Source organism: Notolabrus celidotus, chromosome 22 (assembly GCF_009762535.1).
Source record: "Notolabrus celidotus isolate fNotCel1 chromosome 22, fNotCel1.pri, whole genome shotgun sequence".
NCBI classification, from domain to species: domain Eukaryota; kingdom Metazoa; phylum Chordata; class Actinopteri; order Labriformes; family Labridae; genus Notolabrus; species Notolabrus celidotus.
The window spans coordinates 12,493,571-12,512,663 of NC_048293.1; the positions used below are offsets into that span (position 1 = coordinate 12,493,571).

Sequence of the window (19,093 nt, forward strand, 5' to 3'; positions counted from 1 at the left end):
GAAATAACTAATCTTGGTGTTGATAATCTTCAGTATAAGAGTAAAAAGTATTTCAAAATCAGTCAAAGACTCCTCACAGTGCCTTTAATTCCAGTTGACTAATCAGTTTCAGTAGTAGAATAAACTAACAACAACAGTTACATCCCTATGATCTTACTTTGGTACAAAAAACAATCATAGAATTTGAAGTTTTCTGTTGCAGTATGTTAGGGATTGCAGCCAGCAGAGACTGTCAGATCTCTGTAAAGTCAGTGTACTGTTTGTTCTGCTTCCAGGGGTTACCAGAGGTCTTACTGTGGACCGCAGCCTCTATGGATGAGCTTAAGACCTCTGAACTAAGAGGTCAGCCAGGAGCTAAAAAAAAAGAAAGTGTAACTTCTGCAGAAGTATGCAGTGACAGCGATCCGCATAGGCAAACACAGCTGGACAATCGAGGGGTTTCAAAAATACATCCTGGCATCTCAGAGTCTCTGTCTCAGTCAAAACAAAAACACTGCAGCTGCTCTGAAGTCCTTTTCAATCTGAAACTCACTCAGTTTGACAGCCGTGTTGGAGGACAGCGGGATGGGAATGAAAACGGGTCCTCAGTTTGTAGTGCAGAAAAAACATCCTAATTGGCAATTAAGCTTACACACACAAACTCCAATACACCATTAACAGCTATTGATCAGATCTTAAAGAGGTGCTGATGAGGCTCATTGATGAGTTACTCATCAGCTAATCCTCCTGATTAACAGCACACTGTGTCCCTCTCATCAGGGAGCAGTTTCATCTCACGCACGATCAATCTCAATGACCTCAATCATGTCTTTGTCTGTTTTGACACCACTTGGTCCTCCTTCAACAATAGACTCCCCTCTCCTCTTCTGAGCTGCATCTTCACCACTGGTGGCTCAAACAAGTGATCCTTCCTGACTGCACTTCCAATCTTTCTTGCTTATCCTGCCGTCTTCCTCATCTGTCTCTGCCCCTGTGTTGTCATCCCATCTGACTCTCAACCTTGATCTTCCACTGGATCTCAGGTATCAATTCGGGCACTGCTGTACCTCTCCTCCACTGCTTATATAACACACCTGTAATCTCCATGGGTACAAGCCCTGGCACGCTGGCGAAGAAGGAGCACCAGTATGCGACACACCCTTTCTAAACAAATGGCGCTGTCTCTGCCTCACCTAGCAAAGGGTACTAGAGGTAAAACTTTGAAGCATTAAGTTGAAAAACAAAGCGGACGATGACCCTGAAAAGTTGGATTTGGAGCTGGCTTACAGTCCAAAGTCCAGGCGGACAAACAGAGAGGAGGGAGACCCCCCCTCCACTAAGAGGTCCTGAGGTGGTCCTGTTATCTGTGTCAGGTTAATCAGCAAACAGATGATCTATAGCAGACATTATGGACTCCACATGCATGGATTAAACACAGCGCCCATGCTGTCAAGCAGTCATTTGCTACTGGGACAGTGACAACACAATAGAGTTCATTGTGATCAGCTCCATTGCTGGGAGAAGCACTACAGGTCTTAAATTACCTGTGCTGAGGAGCCCTCAAGGCCACACTAAGCAAATCTCCCACACCTAGTTTTCCTACATGTCTGTACTCAGCCTGGATCTGATGCCATCCAATAATACCTCACACTCTGATTACACCACAGAACTGTGGTTTTAAGCATTTTTATTTATTGTGAAGCCTGATGTTGTAAAGGCTTTATGTTTTACATGAACTTAACATTTGCTGGATTCATCAGACAACTAGGTTCAAAAATTCAGCTTAGATTTTTTTGTACTTTCCTGAAAGGCATGTTGTGTTTCTGAGCATTAAACTGAATAAAGCACTTTTTAAAATGCCTCATTCATGAGAAGTCATTTATATACTATACATCCTATACTAGACATAATCGGTGCTTAAAACTTTTTTAGTTCAAATTAAAATGCCGACAGAGAAAAGGAAATACCTCGTAGAACGTTCTGGTCCGGATGGGTTGGTTCAGCCTCTCTCCATTTGAAGTGTATCCTCTCTGCTTCCTTCCCTGTCCAGCGCCAAACTTTTCACCGTCCGACGGAAAACTTCAGGTGAAACATTTCCGTGAAAAGTCACTAGAGGAAGTTGGCGGAGTCTGGGTCAGTTTGTACCCGTGGGTGCTGGTCTGTTTTCTCGGATGCCAGCTTACCAGACCTCCCTGCTGTCCTCGGTGATCCAACTGAAGACGCTCCACTGGACCAGTGAGGGGAAATGTAGAGAAGTTTAGTTGCTGTCGACCTGCAGCAGCTCCCACCTGAAGGAGGAGGCTGCGCGCTCAGGTGAGAGCGGCAGGCTGCAGTCATAGTGTGGTGGGGACATCCTGCGGTCAGATGGTGGAACTGAAAGCAAATGAGGAAGTTGAAATACATCTTTTTCTTTACTGATGTAGTTGTCTCCTACAATTTTTTGGTACGGATGCCCTGAAAGTGAAATAGGCTACAGAAACATTTAAAGAAAAAATAAGAAGTAAACTTAACACTTACCTTTTTAATCTAGCTTTTAATTTGGAGAAATGTATTTTCAGCCCTGGACTGCATTATTATTTTTATTATCATTCTAATCATTATTATTTTAATGATTGCTTTAACATTTATTTATCTTATTAACTTATTTATTTATCTATTTATTTCTTGTATTCCTCTTATCTTGTTAACGCTACTTTATTTTTTAACTTTTCTTTCCACTATTACTTATTTTATTGATTTTACTGTACTGATTTTATTTTGTTTTATTTTTAAGTATTTCATATATAATCATGCCTTTTATGGTTGCCTGTTGCAATACTGTATAAGATACAATGGTGCATTTATATATGTAATTATTTTTAATCCAATAAGTCACATATCTTGAATTTATTTGAAATTAATGTGACTGGACTCCATAGAGGAGGTGGGTGAGAGGAGAATGTTAGCCAAGCTGACATCCATCATGGACAATCCCTCTCACCCCCTGCATGAGACTGTGGGGTCCCTGAGCAGCTCCTTCAGCAGCAGACTGAGACTCCCACCCTGCAGGACGGAGCGCTACCGCAGGTCCTTCATCCCATCTGCAATCAGAATGTTTAACACCAGCACTGCTGTGTCCAGTTAATCATATGTTCTCATCTTTCATTCCACTACATGGAAGTTACTATGTGACTTGGCACATTCTCAAATAACTACTGTATCCATCTGAATCGCACTGTTTCTTCATACTGTGTATGTTTGTTTTTAAATAACCTGGTGCAATTTTTATCGTGCAATAACTTACCTTATCTACTTATCAGATAGAAGTGTACATAGTGTGGATACATCCGTAATAGCTGCCATATTTTATTTTATTTTTATTTTTATTTTATTTTATCTTACCCTTGTCATTGCTATTACTATTGTTATTATATTTTTTAACTATGTTAGTACATTGTTGTATTCCCCTGTCTCGTGTTGTAAGCTGCTGTAACAAAAGAATTTCCCCCAACGGGGACAAATAAAGTATATCTCATCTCAAATGTATTGCAAAACACACCTCATATTCCCCATGTGTATGATACCTTACCTTTAAAGAAGAACCAGTAGTTTTATTTGGCACAAACATTTGTTTGTTTTTTTATTTTAACATTCATGCCCTGGAGTTTGTACTTAAAAACACCTATTTGTCTCCATTTTAAACTGTTTTATTTTTAATTTTTCTTTCCACTATAACTTATTTTATTAATTTTACTGTATTGATTTTATTTTATTTTAAGTATTTTATTTATAATCGTGCCTTTTATGATTTTACCATTGCTGTAGTTTTCTGTCTCTCTGTTATTCTGTGAAGCACTTTGGCCTGCATGTTTTTATGCATGAAAGGTGCTTTAAAAAATAAAGTTGAGCTGAGTTGAGTGACCGCAAAAAAAATTACATTTAAGTTTAAGCAAAAATACTATATCAGATGAAAAAACAAAATGTATCTCATGAATAACATTTTAAATATGTGAAAGTATTAAATAAAATGCGAAAAAAACACACCTGTAAAAACATTAAAATCAAAATGTAAATATGTTTTAAAAAATCTTATATTTATATATTTTGTTAGATGTTTATGTTTCATGAAATCATTTTTGTTAGTGAAATGTTTTTCTGTTTGGTGAGGGTTTTTTTACGAAATATTTTAGCATTTGTTGAAATATTTTTGGCATTCTGTAAAAAAAAAATGGTGGCCATGAGATTTGAGGAGTTGACTTTCAGGGCCATGATATTTGAAAAATGTTCCACTTTTTTTATAAAGTTGCCAATATGCCTACCTGTCCTGCTGTTCTTGTATGCACATTTGACTGTTAAATGATTTGTGATAAAATAATATACAATAATACATGACATAACCTCTACACAAATTTAAATTAGAAAAAACCCTTACTTAATATCACTACAATACCATTTTGACTTTAGATATTAAAATATAGTTCCTAACATAATTCTTTTTTATGTTTTTTGTTCCTTTTAATTCCTGCTTAATTATAAAACCATGTAACATTCTTTAGTATTTGCATTTACTTTTTATGTGTTAAGAAATTGACACATTTCTCTACAATTTAACAATGCAAATTTCTCATATGATAGATATTCAATAGTTTGTCTAACCAAAGAATTCTAAGAACTTTGTGGACCTAAAAAACTAAAATACAACTTTCATTTTGTAATAAAATGTCAACAACATTTGGAACATTGGGCAGACCTGTGTACAGTACTTTATGATTTTCATTTAAGTGTCTGATTATGACACAATGTCACAATGGACACAGGTGACATTCATATCACTACATTAAGAAGTACTTTCCTGCTTGTAAAAGTCTGGGAGAGGGGGAACTGTTAAACACTACACTCTCAAACTTCTCCTCATTATGTCTCAGTGTGTGGTCTCCATTTGTATATGATTGATTTGATAGACAGCATGCAAAACACTGTAAACAAATACTGTTCACGAAGAATGCAAACTTGAGGGGCAGCTGAGTTCAGCACCAGAGGAAGCTATAAGCAGATATGTTACTGTGGCTGGCCCTGCCTGTACTGGAGTCTGAGGAAGATGTTTTCTGGTAAAAAGTTCAACACAGTTATTTCTCAGACTGTTTTCAATCATGATGTCACTACCTACTTGGATGCTCATAAAAAACAGGCTGTAAAGCCATATAAATATAGCCCTCTCTCTGGTCCCCAGGCCCAGACATGTGTTAGCTGATGCATCCAGAGCATGTGGGCTGCACTGACACAGTTTGGGATCCCATGAGGGCTTCTGGGAGTCTTAGATAGAGTTTCCCCTGTGCCTCCAGTGTTATTAATAACACAAAGTGTGCCTATGTTTTCCTAGTGACGGACCCACTGCAGAGCTGTCCTTGTGGTTAAAGGCAAACTGTCTTCATAGCTGTCTGGACTGTCAACTGCAAATATAGTAAGTCAAAGTTTTTATGAATGTCACTGATCAGGGTTTGCATTGAGAGGTTTTAGGGAGCTCTTGTGAGCCATCTGTTGATGTTTTTGAGGATGGTAGCCATCAGATTTTTGAGTATGATGAACGATCTTAAAAGAGAACAGTTAGAGGAATTATTTAATCCCAAATCCCATCATTATATTTGATTAATGTGATTTGATTAATGACAGCTCTCTTCTTCTTGCTTGGTTCTCTGAAGAACATGGACAATCAAACATCTGCAGAAAGTGGGAGAGATGTTGCATCCATGGATGACTTACACATGGAGCACAGATACGTTGAGAATGCACACAGCGGCCATACTGACTATGAAACAGAGACAATCATAGATGAGCGTACTTCTCTTCCCATGACTCAAACAGACCAGACGGTCATGGACGACTTGGGGCAGTTTTTTGACCACTGCATCCAGCAGGTGTCCCACCTGGAGACCCAGAGGAACGAGCTGATCCAGGAGCTCATCCGCCTGCAGGAGCCCATGCTGCGGGTGGTGGAGCACCTCAGGGAGAAATTGGAGGAGACCAAGAGGCTGCTCACTCTGGCTCAGTTGGATTACATTGCTGTTTACGAGGAAGTGCAGCAGGTGAAAAGGAAACTATTTGCTACAGCCAGAGACTGCATCCAGAGCCAGGTCACGCTGGCCACACATGAGTACGAGGTGGCTCAGTCTGCTGTCACACAGGTAGGGGCTGATGCTGTCGTAACACATGGAGGAATAATGAACTGTCCTGGTTTTAGAAAACGATCAGTGCTTTTTTCTACAATTTGGTAGATGTCCAATTTCTGTGTGCCCTGTTCTGCAAGTCAATCCTTATATCATTTTAGCAAATACCAACATTATAATATAAAAATGTGATTTAAAAAAATTGTTAACATGTGCAAATGAAGCAGACATACTTTATTCTAATAATCTATCAGTATAATAAATAATTAAAATCATTATGGTATTTTAAAGCCAAATCTTCATAATTAATCTTCAGATATAAAATATGACCTTTGAAATAAAAAAGTATTGTATAGTAGCATTGTCTGTTGCAATACTGTATAAGATACAATGATGCATTTATATATGTATGTTTAATCCAATAAGTCATATACCTTGAACTTATTTGAAATGAATGTGAAAAATGTATTGCCAACACACCTCATAGTCCCCATGTGTATGATACCTTACCTTTAAAGAAGAACCAGTTTTATTTGGCACAATCATTTATTTGTTTTTTTTTATTTTAACATTCATGCCCTGGGGTTTGTAATTAAAAACACTTATTTGTCTCCATTTTAAACTATTTTTTTTATTTAACCAAAAAATGAAGTGAAAAAATGAAAATACCATTGAGCCTAATTACCTTTTTTAAGGTCACTGAAGTCAATGCCAAACATATCATTGTTAAATTGGGAAAGCTAGTCATGTATTAAGTAAAACTAATAAATGAATATTTGTAGTGGGAATGAAAAGGATCTTTAAGATAGAGAGTTCAGTATGCCTGGAAGATGTTAAAGTCATCAGATGTGTAGTCTAAAACAGGACACGCATAATCAGCTTTATCATACCAGTTATTTTTACTCAGTATCAAATGTTAAAGTTTGGTTTTGTTAATTATGTCAACTGTTCCGATGGCCTCTTTTGCCAAACGTTTTCTTTAATAACCTAACCTATATAACCAGAGCCGTGGGAAGTGGCTTTAAGTTGGGGGTTCTGTAGTAAGAGGTGCAATTTTTTTCTTTTTGCATTTAGGTTACTTATGCAACTGATAGGCTATAGCGCACATACATTTTATTTTTATTTATCTGGTTTGAATACAACCTTTCAAGAGAACTTTTCATCATAAATTCACAAATTGCAACTTCCATACCCCGTTGTACAGCAAAGAGTATAGCCAAACCTGGTAAAACAGGCCCAAAAGGCAGTAAAGCGCATAGAAGAGAACTTATCCAAATACATTTAGTCTTTAAGCAGGCACACACACAGGGCACATGCATCAGGATAATTTAAAATTGCTATAATTATTTCTCAAATCTTCCTCAGGTATTACATTTTCAGAAAATAATACAATGAAAAAAACGGATTTATTGTGTTATTTAATGTATTTTTTTCAACTTATTTATGCATCCAGAAAAAAAATATGTGATGCCTTTTCAACAGTGTGTGCTGCAGCACCCTCAGCACCCCTACTTCCCACGGCCATGTATATAACCTTCAGCGACCATTTCTGCCGCTGAGAGTATATGAATGATTTCAACTTTTTTCCCTCCACCTATAGGAGGAGCTTAAAGCCCACATCCAGAATCTAACACAGGAGTTGTCCCAGCTCCAGACGTCCTACCAGAACCAGCTGAACTCCTTGAAGGACCAGTCCAACAGACCCTTCAGGGCCCGAGCCATGAGTGACGTCAGCCAGTGCCGACAAGCCTCTGCCCGGTTGCAGCGTCGGCTCAGCGGCAGCATGAAGACGCTGGAGGGCTGGTACGAGCCCCGACTGCTGGCCCTGCTCAAGAGGAGGCAGATCGGAGAGGATGCCTTGAGAAAGAGCAGGGAGCAGGCGGTGGACCTAAGGGCCAGATTGGAGCCTCTTAAAGGGGACTTACACAGACTGGAGGTGCAGAGAGCCTGTTTGGAGCAGAGGATCAGTCTGATGGAGAGGGAGAGGGAGGAGAGTGTCACACATCACGGGGTACGGTGACTTAAGTAAAGATCATTGGTAAGAAGGATGTTTGGTAAAGAATAACACCAAGATGTTTGTCCATTTTATACAGGGGGCTATAGAAACTTTAAAAGAGACTTTGAGAGAACTACAGGTGGAGTTTGAAGTTCAAAGAAAATCCAAGAATGATTTGGAGGATCTAAGGGATGGCCTTTTGAAAGAACTGAAGTTTCTGAGGTATTTAAATGTGCACGTTTAAAATGTTTAACCTTACACTCAAGTGTAATTTAAATCAACTAACGAGTGTCTTCTTTTCAGAGGCTGTGATGAACGCAGTGGAACCACTGCATAATTTCCAGTGGATGATTCTAACAAGACCAAACCACAGCACCGCAGACACATCCTGTGTCAAAAGATAAAAAATAACTCACCTGTGATATGCATTACAATTCAGTTTTATTATATATTACCTACTTATTTAGCTGTATCAAGAGGCCAAGAGTTTACTGTAAATATTTTATTATGAATATACTCAAGTACACAGATCAGATGTAGCACAGAAAAACAACATGTTGGAGAAGAAAAGACAAACACATAAAAGACATCTTACACAGTCTGGAAAAACTTCATACTAAAAATATCACAAAAAGCCATCAGTATGTACAATTTCATTAAAAATGGATTTAAGAAATGTTTTCAGTGCAACTTATCAAGATGCAAGAATTGAAACCATCAAACAGTAAACCTGAAGATTGTGTATCTTTTATGGTTTCATCATGAGCCAGAGTTGATTTTACTCAGAGTCTGAAAAACTCAAAATATCTAAAACTCAGACTGATACAGACTTACTTTGAATAGTTCACGACATGACGACAACGCAGCATTTATTCTTAAACTGACAACAATCATCACCGCCAAAAACACGCTTTTAACCACTTCACTGCTTATTCACTGAGCACTGGATGAAGGATCCATTTTTCACGAGCAGGTCGAATGAGGAGACATGGAGGCTGGACTCATGCCTGAATCTCTGTGTCTGCAGCACCTTCTGGGTCCTCATCGTTGTAGATATTTTCAGCCTGGAGAAGAAATGAATCAAGATGTATACTCACTGTCACTGGTATTCAAGTTTTAATAAATGCATTTAAAAGTCTCTGCATGCTGTGTCTGAGATTTACTTCTTTATCTTTTATTTTATAAACTCTTCACATTCCCACCCCTGAGACAAACAAAGGAAGGCTCCTACCATCTGCCAGACTTGCATGATGTTGTCTTCTGATACAGAACAAATGACCCATGGCTCGTTGGGGTTCCAAGAGAAGTCTGAGATCTTAGCTGTGTGTCCTCCGTGGATGAACTTCAGAGACAAAGAGCAGGGAGGATTACTACACACACACACACACACACACACACACACACACACACACACACATATGTATGTGTATATATATATATATAAACTGACCAGCAGCTCAGGAGGACCGTCCTCAGCATCCTCTGGTGACTGTTCCTCTCCAATCTTGCTTAGGTCCCACACATTGAGCCTCCTGTCTGTGCCGCTGGAGGCCAGGATGGTTTCGTTATGAGGAGACCACTGAACCTGTCCGGTCGAGAAGGGTAAGATGTCAGATTTGTGTGCTTCTTGAACATAAAACTGAAGATCAACTAAACTAAAACTGGAAAATAACTGCCTGTTCTGCAAGTTTTCCTCTTTACAATGAATCTTCAGAATTAATCACTCATAAGACAACTGTCTTTAGTGTGATATCCTGATGTTATACAGCTAGAAGTTACATATATACAAGACTAGCTGTTGCAATAGATACACCACATTGCTATGAAACATGATCTATATCGCTTAGGCTTGACATTATACAACTTCTGTTTCCTTTTTGTTCATCAATTGGTTATCAATAGCTAGACTTTGCCAAAATGTCAATCCTACTATAACTAACGATAAGGAAAACAATAGGTCTAACTATAAGGTCTTAAGATAAACATTACTTCATGATGCTTCTTACCTGGAAAATTTCGTCCTTGTGAGACTCGAATGAGTGCAGCTTCAGTTTAAGGTTCCTCAGATCCCACAGAGCCACAGTCTGAAAAGAAAAATGGTTATCAGCTTCAACTCGTACAAAGCCAGAGTAGATCTCAGCTGCAGGGCAAAATGTAATTTGACATATAGTGGAAAACGAGTTCATCTACCTTATCTGCTGAGCCAGAAGCAAGGATGAACTCGCTGTAGGGATTGAAGGAAAGGCAGTTAACCTCAGCTGTGTGCGCGTCCACTGCGTGGCTCGGCTTGGAGGTGTTGTTGGACCGCGTGTCCCAGCTGTGCCAAACCACACAAAAGCAGCATTGTTCAAAAGAAAGGTCACACTGGAAAACAACTCTGCATCTTGTTAGTCATCACAGACAATAGTGAGATATGATTTCAAGCAGCTCACATCATGAGTTTCTGGTCATCAGCCACAGATCCAAAGAGCGACTCATGGAGCAAGTGCCATGACACATCCTCCACGACAGCAGTGTGGCCTGTGAAGATGGTCTTCGCATCCACAATCTTCCCCTCCTTGGGGACTGAGCTGATGTCCCACATGCAGATAGTCTGCAAAAGAGAGCAAAGAGGGTTAAAACAATGAATAAAGATAACAATGATAGAACTTATCATAGGACAGTTTGATATAAGTTGCTCACATGGTCATCTGAAGCACTGAGGAGGCAACCGCTGACATTTGCGTTCCAGGAGAGGCCATAGCCCTCTTTCTGGTGACCTCTCAGGCGTAGATCTGGGGTGCATTCTCCAGAAGGGTCTTCAATAAAAATGAAATCATAGTTACAAAAATTACCTGGGACTTCTTGCTGCTTAATAGAATGAAAGCTCTTCAAGAAATATGTTTGTGAAGTGCTCCTACCAGGCTTGGAGGGATGTTTTGTGTAGTCAAAGACCAGCACATCACAAGTTGGGGTCTTGGTGGCAATGATGCAGGGATTCTGAGGCATGTAGCGTGCTCTGTTCACTTCTCCCTCGTGGTTGATCTTGATCTCAATCTCTATCTTCCCACTCACAGACCCGAAGCCGCCAAATTCTAAAAATAGATTAAAAGGCACATTTTAAAATTGTCATTTCATTCAGATTTGCAAATTAAATTAAGTGGAACATTTTGTGTTATATTTTTCACATTTAAGTTACTGAAATATCATCTAAAACCAAATATATACCTTGATTTTCTGCAGCATGAAAGAATTTAGTATGATTTATATTTATTCAGTGACTGTGAACTGAAGAAAAAATGGAATGTGTTTGGGTTAGTTGAATCTCCCCATAGTTTACCCATCAGTCAAATTGTTATTGTTAACACTCACCTCCTTTCTCACTGTCGTAGTGTGAGGCATCAAACTGGGCATCATCACTTGGGAGCTGAACACTGGCAATTACCAGGTGATTCTGCTCATCGGAGGTGTGTGTCCCGAGAACCAGCCTGTGCACGCTGTAGTCTTTCCCCTCTGGTCTGCAAGGGATGTACAATTTGAGTTTACAAAAACATGAATGCAGTCTTTACATGGACAAAACATATTATCTGATGGTTCGTAAGGCGCAACAGGCCTCCTCTCACCTGGTGACGTCTGGCAGCCACTGGGCAGTGAGGCTGGGCCACTCCAGAGCATGAGTCATGACCAGGTCATAGAGGAAAGGTGTATTCTTTTTCCAGATCTTGTACTCTTCATTGATCACCCTTTCCTCCACAGCATCATCAAACGCAGCTACAAATGCAACATTGACAAGAAAACACAAAGCTTTATTATAATAGATGTCAAGACTTAAACATGCAACATCTTACAATTAGATTGATTAGAGCAGGGGTGTCAAACATGCGGCCCGCGGGCCAAACCCGGCCCGCCAGAGGTTCCAATCCAGCCCGTGGAACCACTTTGCAAAGTGAAAAAATTACAGAGAAGTCATTAACTGCAATTTTTCAATAAAAGTAACTACTATTTCAAATTGACGGAGCGCGCCTGAACGGAGCCATATCACAGAACCAAGCACCGAACCTGGGGGGACAGAGCCTTCTCAGTAGCCGCCCCCACCCTCTGGAACTCACTCCCCTCCCATATCCAAAACTGCTCTGACCCTTCAGCTTTCAAATCTCTTTTAGAAACTCACCTTTTTAAGTTAGCTTTTAATTTGTGATTGTACTGTTGTTTTGTTTGATCTGTGTTATTTGTTTTTTGCTTGTATTGGTTTTAACAATCGTACAGTGTCTTTGAGTTTTTGAAAAGCGCTATATAAATAAAATGTATTATTATTATTATTAACACTGTCCAGCAAGCAAACAGTTCCTGCTGGAGCTGAGGGGTCCAAAATAGTCAACTTTACCTTCTTCATTATTATAATCTCTGTTCTTTTGCAGTAAACATTACACTCTGTGTCAGGTGAATGGGTAACCTGTGTGTTTGGTGTGTTCGCAGCAGCTTTCAGGGCTTAAAGAGTATAATATTCGGCCCCACTATGAGACTCATCATTAGGGATGCACCGATCCGATCCTGGTATCGGATATCGGCCAGATCGGACTCAAAAAGCTAGATCGGATATCGGTAACAAGGGGCCGATATATAGTGCCAATCCATATGGCATATCTATTCATCTCAGTTCTATGCTTGTCTGTGTTTACAACAGCCATATGCGTCTCCTACGTCATCAGCGCCGGCCGGTCTGTGCATTTTTGCCCGGTTGAATTGTAATTCTAATATCTATTGGTTATGAAGATTAACTCACCAAACTGCTGGTACACATTTATAATCTCTTGAATAAAGATACTCTCAGTTTAGAAATGTTCATTTTATTTTGGTTTACAAAGTCAGAAAAGCCTGAAGTTGCCAAAACATGATTCTAGTCTCACATAAAGGAATACAGATTGTTAAATGAATACCAGGATCGGATCGGCTAGTATCGGCATCGGCAGATACCAAAGCCCAGGTATCGATATCGGTATCGGGACCTAAAAAGTAGGATCGGTGCATCCCTACTCATGATGGTAAAAAATACAACAGCTGATTTTCTAATAAAGATAGTTCATGTAATGTGAACATTTTCAGAATGTACTTGTACTTTTTTTGCACTAAAACCAATGGAAAAAAATTAGAGTTGTTGTTATTCATAGGTTATTGTGTTATGATTTTACTGGTCCGGCCTACTTCAGATCAACTGTATGGCCTGTATGTGGCCCCTGAACTGAAATGAGTTTGACGCCCCTGGATGAGAGGCTGCTTGGACGGGCAGTCTTCTCTTTCACAAGTAATCTCACGTTGACATTGTTAAGTTATAAGAAGACAAAAACCTCATCAGCCCGCAAGGAAGATGGTGGACAGCACACAAATCATAATAATTGGGTAATTTATCATGCTAATGTTAATCCCAAACCCTGTAAAACTAGCTTTCTAGCACCTGACATCAGTGAGCAGCTAGCCAGCCTCTGCATACAATGAAAGGGGATGCTGGCGCGCCAACATCCTCCGGTCCTAACGAGTATTTCCGTCTATTATTGATGACACGATGACATATTTTTGGGTTTTTAAGATAAATCAATATTCTCACCTTCTTTATCCGCCATTCTGTCACAGTTAAACCGATAATACTGGCAAAATAGGAGTAATGTTGTGGAAAGAACGCGCTGCGGATATCACGAAGGCGTGCAGTGGCGCCAACTGAATACAAGAGGCCTGACCAATCAGCGATCACCAAGCGTCACCAACCCGGAAGTCTATACCGCAGCCGGAACATCCGGGTTACCTTTCTTTTCTTTTTTTTTTTCAACTTTATTTTGTATGTACATAAACAATAGGTACATTCAGAAGGCGCATCATACATAAACAATCATTAAGGACACAGAAACAATACAGCTTCAGTTCTTAATTGAAGGTAATTGATACAATTATACATACATAGAAAATAAATAATATAATAACATAATAGAGGCTCTCCATACTGAATTCTGAAGAAGAATCCCAAATGTTCAAAGAAAAACTCAAAATAACGCCTGCCGAGCAGAACTGGGACGTTTCCCATTACTGTTAAACATTCAGAAACGGGCAATCAAATTTTGGACACAATCAAATTTAAGCCCAAAAGACTCACTTCAATATAAAGCACTAAAAACCCAAGAGCTGAACCCAGAAAACTGTCCCCTTAGTCAGCTGGTGAGGAAGCTAATCAGCCAGACTCCAGTCAGCACTGATCCAAAACACAACCAAATTAAACTCATCATGAAGCACTCCAAAAATCTGTATTTAGAACACTGGAGAAACCAAACAAAGACCCAAAGTAGAATGAATTGTTATTTGACCCTAAACCGTGATTATAAATTATCTGAATATCTGTACAGTGTCAGAGATACAAAACAAAGACGTATCCTGACCAAATACAGGCTGAGTGACCACCAGCTGGCTATAGAGACAGGGAGACACAGACAGACATGGCTGCCCAGAGAGGAGCGTCTATGTGCTCACTGCTCTACAGGGGACATAGAGACAGAGATGCACTTCCTCCTCCACTGCAGCAAGTTCTCTTTACTAAGAGATGCCCACTACAGGGACATTACTAAAATGGTACCAAACTTCCTAACATTAACCCCAGAAGAGAAACTGTCAGTTCTCCTGGGGGAAGGGTCAGCAGCTCCTCTGGCTGCTAAATATGTGTCTGCCTGTCACAGCCTGAGGGACGCACCATCCCATGGTGTTTGATTTTGGGTGAGGGTTTTGTAAGCGTGCCGCATCGGGTGAGGACATTGAGATATGCTGTATAGGTAATCGTTCATTAATGCGTATAGAATATATAGTAATATATGGTTGATATGTATGTGATGATTAAATATGTAATGAATATGGTGTGTGATTAATGTATATATGGTGAGTGTAGTGTGTTGTGACTATATATAATGTATTGTATGAATTTATGTGCTTTGGCAATAACATCTCTTTGTTCATGCCAATAAAGCAAATTTGAATTTGAATTTGAATTTAATAAAATAAGTTGAGTAAGGAGAGGGAATAATCTTACAATTCAGTGAGGAATTCTTTTAGGGAATCGTATATTTTAAGTGCTCTTGGTCCTTTCATTATTTTCAATGATTTTAGGTATATTTGGAATTCATTTAGAAAAACAACAATTTTTGGGGAGAGATTTCATAGTCCTGTTTTTAGGAATAAAGAATTTTGAAAGGCATTATGTTACAGCAGATTTCATCACTTTTATTTTTTAATACCAAACTGAAAGTTATGTCATTTATTGAAAAGGAAATTGGAATGGATTTAATTTTTTATTTTAACCATTCATGGATATCAGTCAAGAAGGTTTTCACAGCTTGGCATGATAAGAAAACATGGTTCGTCGACTCAACTTCATTTTCACAGAGGTGGCATAAAATGTCTTCAAATTTAAAGCGTGCACAAAGTAGTACTTTAGAAGGATACATATTGTTCATAATTTTAAACCATATGTTTCTCTCATGCCAGTCTGCATAGAATAAAGATTTGTTCTTATGTAAAATATATCTCATCCAGGTTAACTTTCCTATGTGGAAAAAAATGTGTGTTGTATGTGGCAGGTGCAGATTATAACAGGCTACATAGATACGGATGTGACAGTCCAAGGAGAGTTTTGTATATGAGCATGTACCAGTGTGTTTCACCATGGGTGTGTAAGGATGGTCAGTTTACAGAGGAGTATAAAGTGCAGTGGTGAGTTCTGAAATGGGCATTTGTGGCGAAACGTATGGCAGAGTGATAGAAAGAGTCCAGCTTTTGCAGAGTAGATTTGGAGGCAGAACGCTAGATGGAGTCGCCTTAAACCAACATGGGAAGAACTGTCATTTTAACCAGGGTGAGTCTAGCAGAGAGAGTGAAGGAAGAGCGCATTCTGTACAGAAACCCAATTTTTGATTTGACCTTAGTTTGCAGTTTATTGATGTGGGGGAGGAATGATAGAGTGTTGTCCAGTCAAATACCCAGATACTTGTATTGAGAGACCTGCTCTAGGTTAGATCCACTGAGGGTTACTATGAGAGGGGGTGAAATTGGCAGAGCTCTTTTTACTGAACCACTCTTGTACAGTAGGTGGCGGTATGCACCTAAAAGTTGTTTGCGATCCGCCATTAAAAACAAAGAAGAAGAAGAAGCACTTCCCCCCATGTTGCAATCGAGTGTAAGCAGTTTTGAATGTAACGTATTCGCCATAGTTCTCTGTTTTTAACATCTTTCTGATCATTGAGAAGACTCTCAGCTACAATGGACGACCGTGAGCTAGACCTAACAGAGGAGCAGAAAGCTACCAAGTCAAAGTACCCGCCAATAAACAAGAAATATGAATGTAAGTACGCTACAGAAAGTAGTCTGGAAACCTGACGTGATAACTTTCACGAAATAACTGAAGCCTGGGAAACTAATGAAAACACTGTTTTGTATTCTTATTAACTCAAACTGTTTTTCCAGATGTTGTTTTCGATTCCATACAGTATAAAGTATGATACATGAGTAAAACCAGTTGTTATATATCGCAATAACAGACAAACAGAGCTCATTATATTGCCTTCTGTGTCCACTGTTACAGACCTGGATCATACAGCAGATGTTCAGTAAGCGTGTTTTAATGTTTTAAGCCATGTTTTGTCATGAATTATGTTTATGTGTCGTACAGATATCATGAAAGTCATTCTTTGTTTTCACTCTTTAAAGAATCCACTCCTGGGGAGAGTCTCTGGAGGAAGCATTTGAGCAGTGTGCTATGGGCATGTTCGGCTACATGACCGACACAGAGACTGTGGAACCGATTGACACTGTTGAAGTGGAGTCAGAGGGTGAGAGCATGGCTGTGGGAAGTAGGGGTGCTGAGGGTGCTGCAGCACCCACTGTTGAAAAGGCATCACACATTTTTTTCTGGATTCATAAATAAGTTGAAACAAATACATCAATTAACACAATAAATCAGTTTTTTTATTGTACTATTTTCTGAAAATGTAATACCTGAGGAAGATTTGAGAAATAATTATAGCAATTTGAAATAATTATTCATTTTAAAATAACCTGATGCATGTGCCCTGTGTGCGTGCCTGCTTAAAAACTAAATGTATTTGGATAAGTTCTCTTCAATGCGCTTTACTGCCTTTTGGGCCTGTTTTACCAGGTTTGGCTTGTATGCTCTTTGCTGTACAACGGGGTATGGAAGTTGCAATTTGTGAATTTATAATGAAAAGTTCTCTTGAAAGCTTGTATTCAAACCAGATAAATACAAATATAATGTATGTGCGCTATAGCCTATCAGTTGCATAAGTAACCTAAATGCAAAAAGAAAAAAAAATTGCACCTCTTACTACAGCAACCCCAACTTAAAGCCACTTCCCACGGCTCTGTCCCCATTCAACATTTGTGTCCATTTTTGTCATTCAGTTTTTTTCTTAGCTAATTATATATTGTTTGAGAAAAGAGAAAGCTGAGATGAGAGTTGGCCATCATTGTTACTTGGTTGCACTAATAAAGTGCTGTACATCTTTGGTTGCATTATTCTAATATCAATTTGCCATAATTTTTAAGCATGTAAGAGAGGATTTCATGGATAGCCATAGACTGCACGTCTTTTAATGTAGACTTCCACTGAGACGAACATATAAGACTATTTAGGAACTAAATTTAGACGGTCATACCAGCTTGATCATCACTGAAAATGTCCTGGAAAATGATCTCTGGAAAAGAGTGGGAACCCTGACATAGTTTGTTGCTTTCTGTTGAACACAAGTCTTCATAAGTCCTTTATAAACTCAATCAGTCTTGACATTTCCATAGCACTGAAACTAAACTCTGTGTATACTTTTTTTTCCAACAGGAGATGACATGGAGTCTCTTCTTTTCCACTTCCTAGATGACTGGTTATTTAAGTTTTGTGCAGATCTCTTCTTTGTTCCCAGAGTGAGTATGTCAGCAGTCATTGTTTGAATGGAGGACATTTTTGGGATGTGATTCAAAAATACATCTTGTCTATTAATGCCAGGTCATTCTCATGAAACAATTGTGTGTTACATTTATCTTCTAGGAAGTCAAGGTTGTACACATTGACAGAATGCATTTTAAGATTCGATCCATTGGGTAAGTTTGTGTACTTTTTTTTTCTCCCCTGAAGTTTTTAGTTTAGAAAATGTTAGACACCCCTTTTTTTTATAGAGGACAGGACAGTGGATAGAACAGGAACCCGGGAGAGAGGGTGGGGGAATGTCATGTGGGGAGGCTGGAATCAAACAAATCAAACCCAGGTCATCTGTTGTATGAGCGTGCAACATCACCACTAGGCTAAATCTGTGCCCATGTTATTCATTTTTAAATTTATCTTATACTTTGCACTTATGCCATCATTTTTCTTTTCAGTTGGGGTGAAGAATTCTCTCTTGCCAAACATCCACAGGTAAGCCAGTAAAGGAAGCTTGTTTAAAGATCATACTTATTCTTCTCTATACGATTGTTTATTTAGGATAAATATGTAGAATATGATAAAAGATTATACAAGTGGTTCCATTTGTCTAAATGTTGTGTCCTATGTTGTCAACCAGGGGACTGAGGTGAAAGCCATCACTTACTCAGCAATGCAGATCCATGATAAAGAAAAGCCAGAGATATTTGTCATTGTTGATATCTGACGATAACTCCAAAGGCAGACCACACTCCAGGTTCAATGAACTTGATCACTTTGTATTTAAAAGGCACTGATTATTGATTTATCAGATCAGATTTTGTACTCGAAAAGTTTTTTCACAGATACATTTCCCCCTAATTCTAGGGACTATTGGTGGCACACTACAACAGAACAGATATGTGAGAGATTGCAGAGTAATGATCTGATGTTTTCACAGATTCTAATATTTCAGAAAAAATAAATAAAACCTACAGTGATTACAATGGTATATGCAACATAATGACATGGGAAAAGTAAAGATTATGTACTTAATTT

The 19,093-nt window shown here is 38.9% G+C and overlaps 4 protein-coding genes across 5 annotated transcripts in view; 2 read left to right on the forward strand and 2 right to left on the reverse strand.

The window, feature by feature from the left end:
* si:dkey-157l19.2 (nascent polypeptide-associated complex subunit alpha, muscle-specific form) overlaps positions 1 to 2,282 on the reverse strand; it is a 33,353-nt gene extending 31,071 nt beyond the window's left edge. For both annotated transcript variants that reach the window (XM_034674677.1, XM_034674678.1), the window contains exon 1: positions 1,947 to 2,282. The gene's annotated coding sequence lies outside the window, so the exon portion shown is untranslated. The remainder of the gene's footprint in view (positions 1 to 1,946) is intronic.
* On the forward strand, positions 2,008 to 9,256 carry LOC117806021 (syncoilin-like). Its single transcript, XM_034674680.1, has 6 exons — positions 2,008 to 2,292; positions 5,339 to 5,419; positions 5,658 to 6,140; positions 7,723 to 8,133; positions 8,216 to 8,340; positions 8,422 to 9,256. The coding sequence occupies exons 3-6, from the start codon at positions 5,661 to 5,663 to the stop codon at positions 8,453 to 8,455; spliced, it is 1,050 nt and encodes a 349-aa protein (XP_034530571.1). The 5' UTR covers positions 2,008 to 2,292; positions 5,339 to 5,419; positions 5,658 to 5,660; the 3' UTR covers positions 8,456 to 9,256.
* Positions 8,850 to 13,845, reverse strand: LOC117806020 (histone-binding protein RBBP4). The gene is made up of 11 exons (XM_034674679.1): positions 13,700 to 13,845; positions 11,721 to 11,868; positions 11,470 to 11,615; positions 11,019 to 11,192; positions 10,801 to 10,916; positions 10,551 to 10,711; positions 10,309 to 10,435; positions 10,125 to 10,202; positions 9,569 to 9,703; positions 9,350 to 9,460; positions 8,850 to 9,182 (listed from the first exon to the last, which is right to left on the reverse strand). The coding sequence occupies exons 1-11, from the start codon at positions 13,713 to 13,715 to the stop codon at positions 9,120 to 9,122; spliced, it is 1,275 nt and encodes a 424-aa protein (XP_034530570.1). The 5' UTR covers positions 13,716 to 13,845; the 3' UTR covers positions 8,850 to 9,119.
* Positions 13,846 to 16,251: 2,406 nt separating this feature from the next.
* Positions 16,252 to 19,090, forward strand: zbtb8os (zinc finger and BTB domain containing 8 opposite strand). The gene is made up of 7 exons (XM_034674993.1): positions 16,252 to 16,468; positions 16,709 to 16,733; positions 16,834 to 16,955; positions 17,978 to 18,060; positions 18,185 to 18,237; positions 18,514 to 18,550; positions 18,696 to 19,090. Exons 1-7 carry the CDS (start codon positions 16,387 to 16,389, stop codon positions 18,780 to 18,782), a joined length of 489 nt encoding a protein of 162 aa, XP_034530884.1. The 5' UTR covers positions 16,252 to 16,386; the 3' UTR covers positions 18,783 to 19,090.
* Positions 19,091 to 19,093: the final 3 nt, after the last annotated feature.

Excerpts from the sequence above, each read along its gene's own strand:
- LOC117806021 (XM_034674680.1), top strand. The coding sequence starts at position 5,661 with ATGGACAATCAAACATCTGCAGAAAGTGGGAGAGATGTTGCATCCATG. Across the intron at positions 6,141-7,722 it reads CTCAGTCTGCTGTCACACAG|GAGGAGCTTAAAGCCCACAT; the intron begins GTAGGGGCTGAT and ends CTCCACCTATAG. Across the intron at positions 8,341-8,421 it reads AAAGAACTGAAGTTTCTGAG|AGGCTGTGATGAACGCAGTG; the intron begins GTATTTAAATGT and ends TCTTCTTTTCAG.
- zbtb8os (XM_034674993.1), top strand. The coding sequence starts at position 16,387 with ATGGACGACCGTGAGCTAGACCTAACAGAGGAGCAGAAAGCTACCAAG. Across the intron at positions 16,469-16,708 it reads AATAAACAAGAAATATGAAT|ACCTGGATCATACAGCAGAT; the intron begins GTAAGTACGCTA and ends CCACTGTTACAG. Across the intron at positions 18,238-18,513 it reads TTTAAGATTCGATCCATTGG|TTGGGGTGAAGAATTCTCTC; the intron begins GTAAGTTTGTGT and ends TTTTCTTTTCAG.
- LOC117806020 (XM_034674679.1), bottom strand. Across the intron at positions 11,193-11,469 it reads CTACGACAGTGAGAAAGGAG|AATTTGGCGGCTTCGGGTCT; the intron begins GTGAGTGTTAAC and ends ATCTATTTTTAG. Across the intron at positions 9,461-9,568 it reads ACGGTCCTCCTGAGCTGCTG|TTCATCCACGGAGGACACAC; the intron begins GTCAGTTTATAT and ends TTGTCTCTGAAG.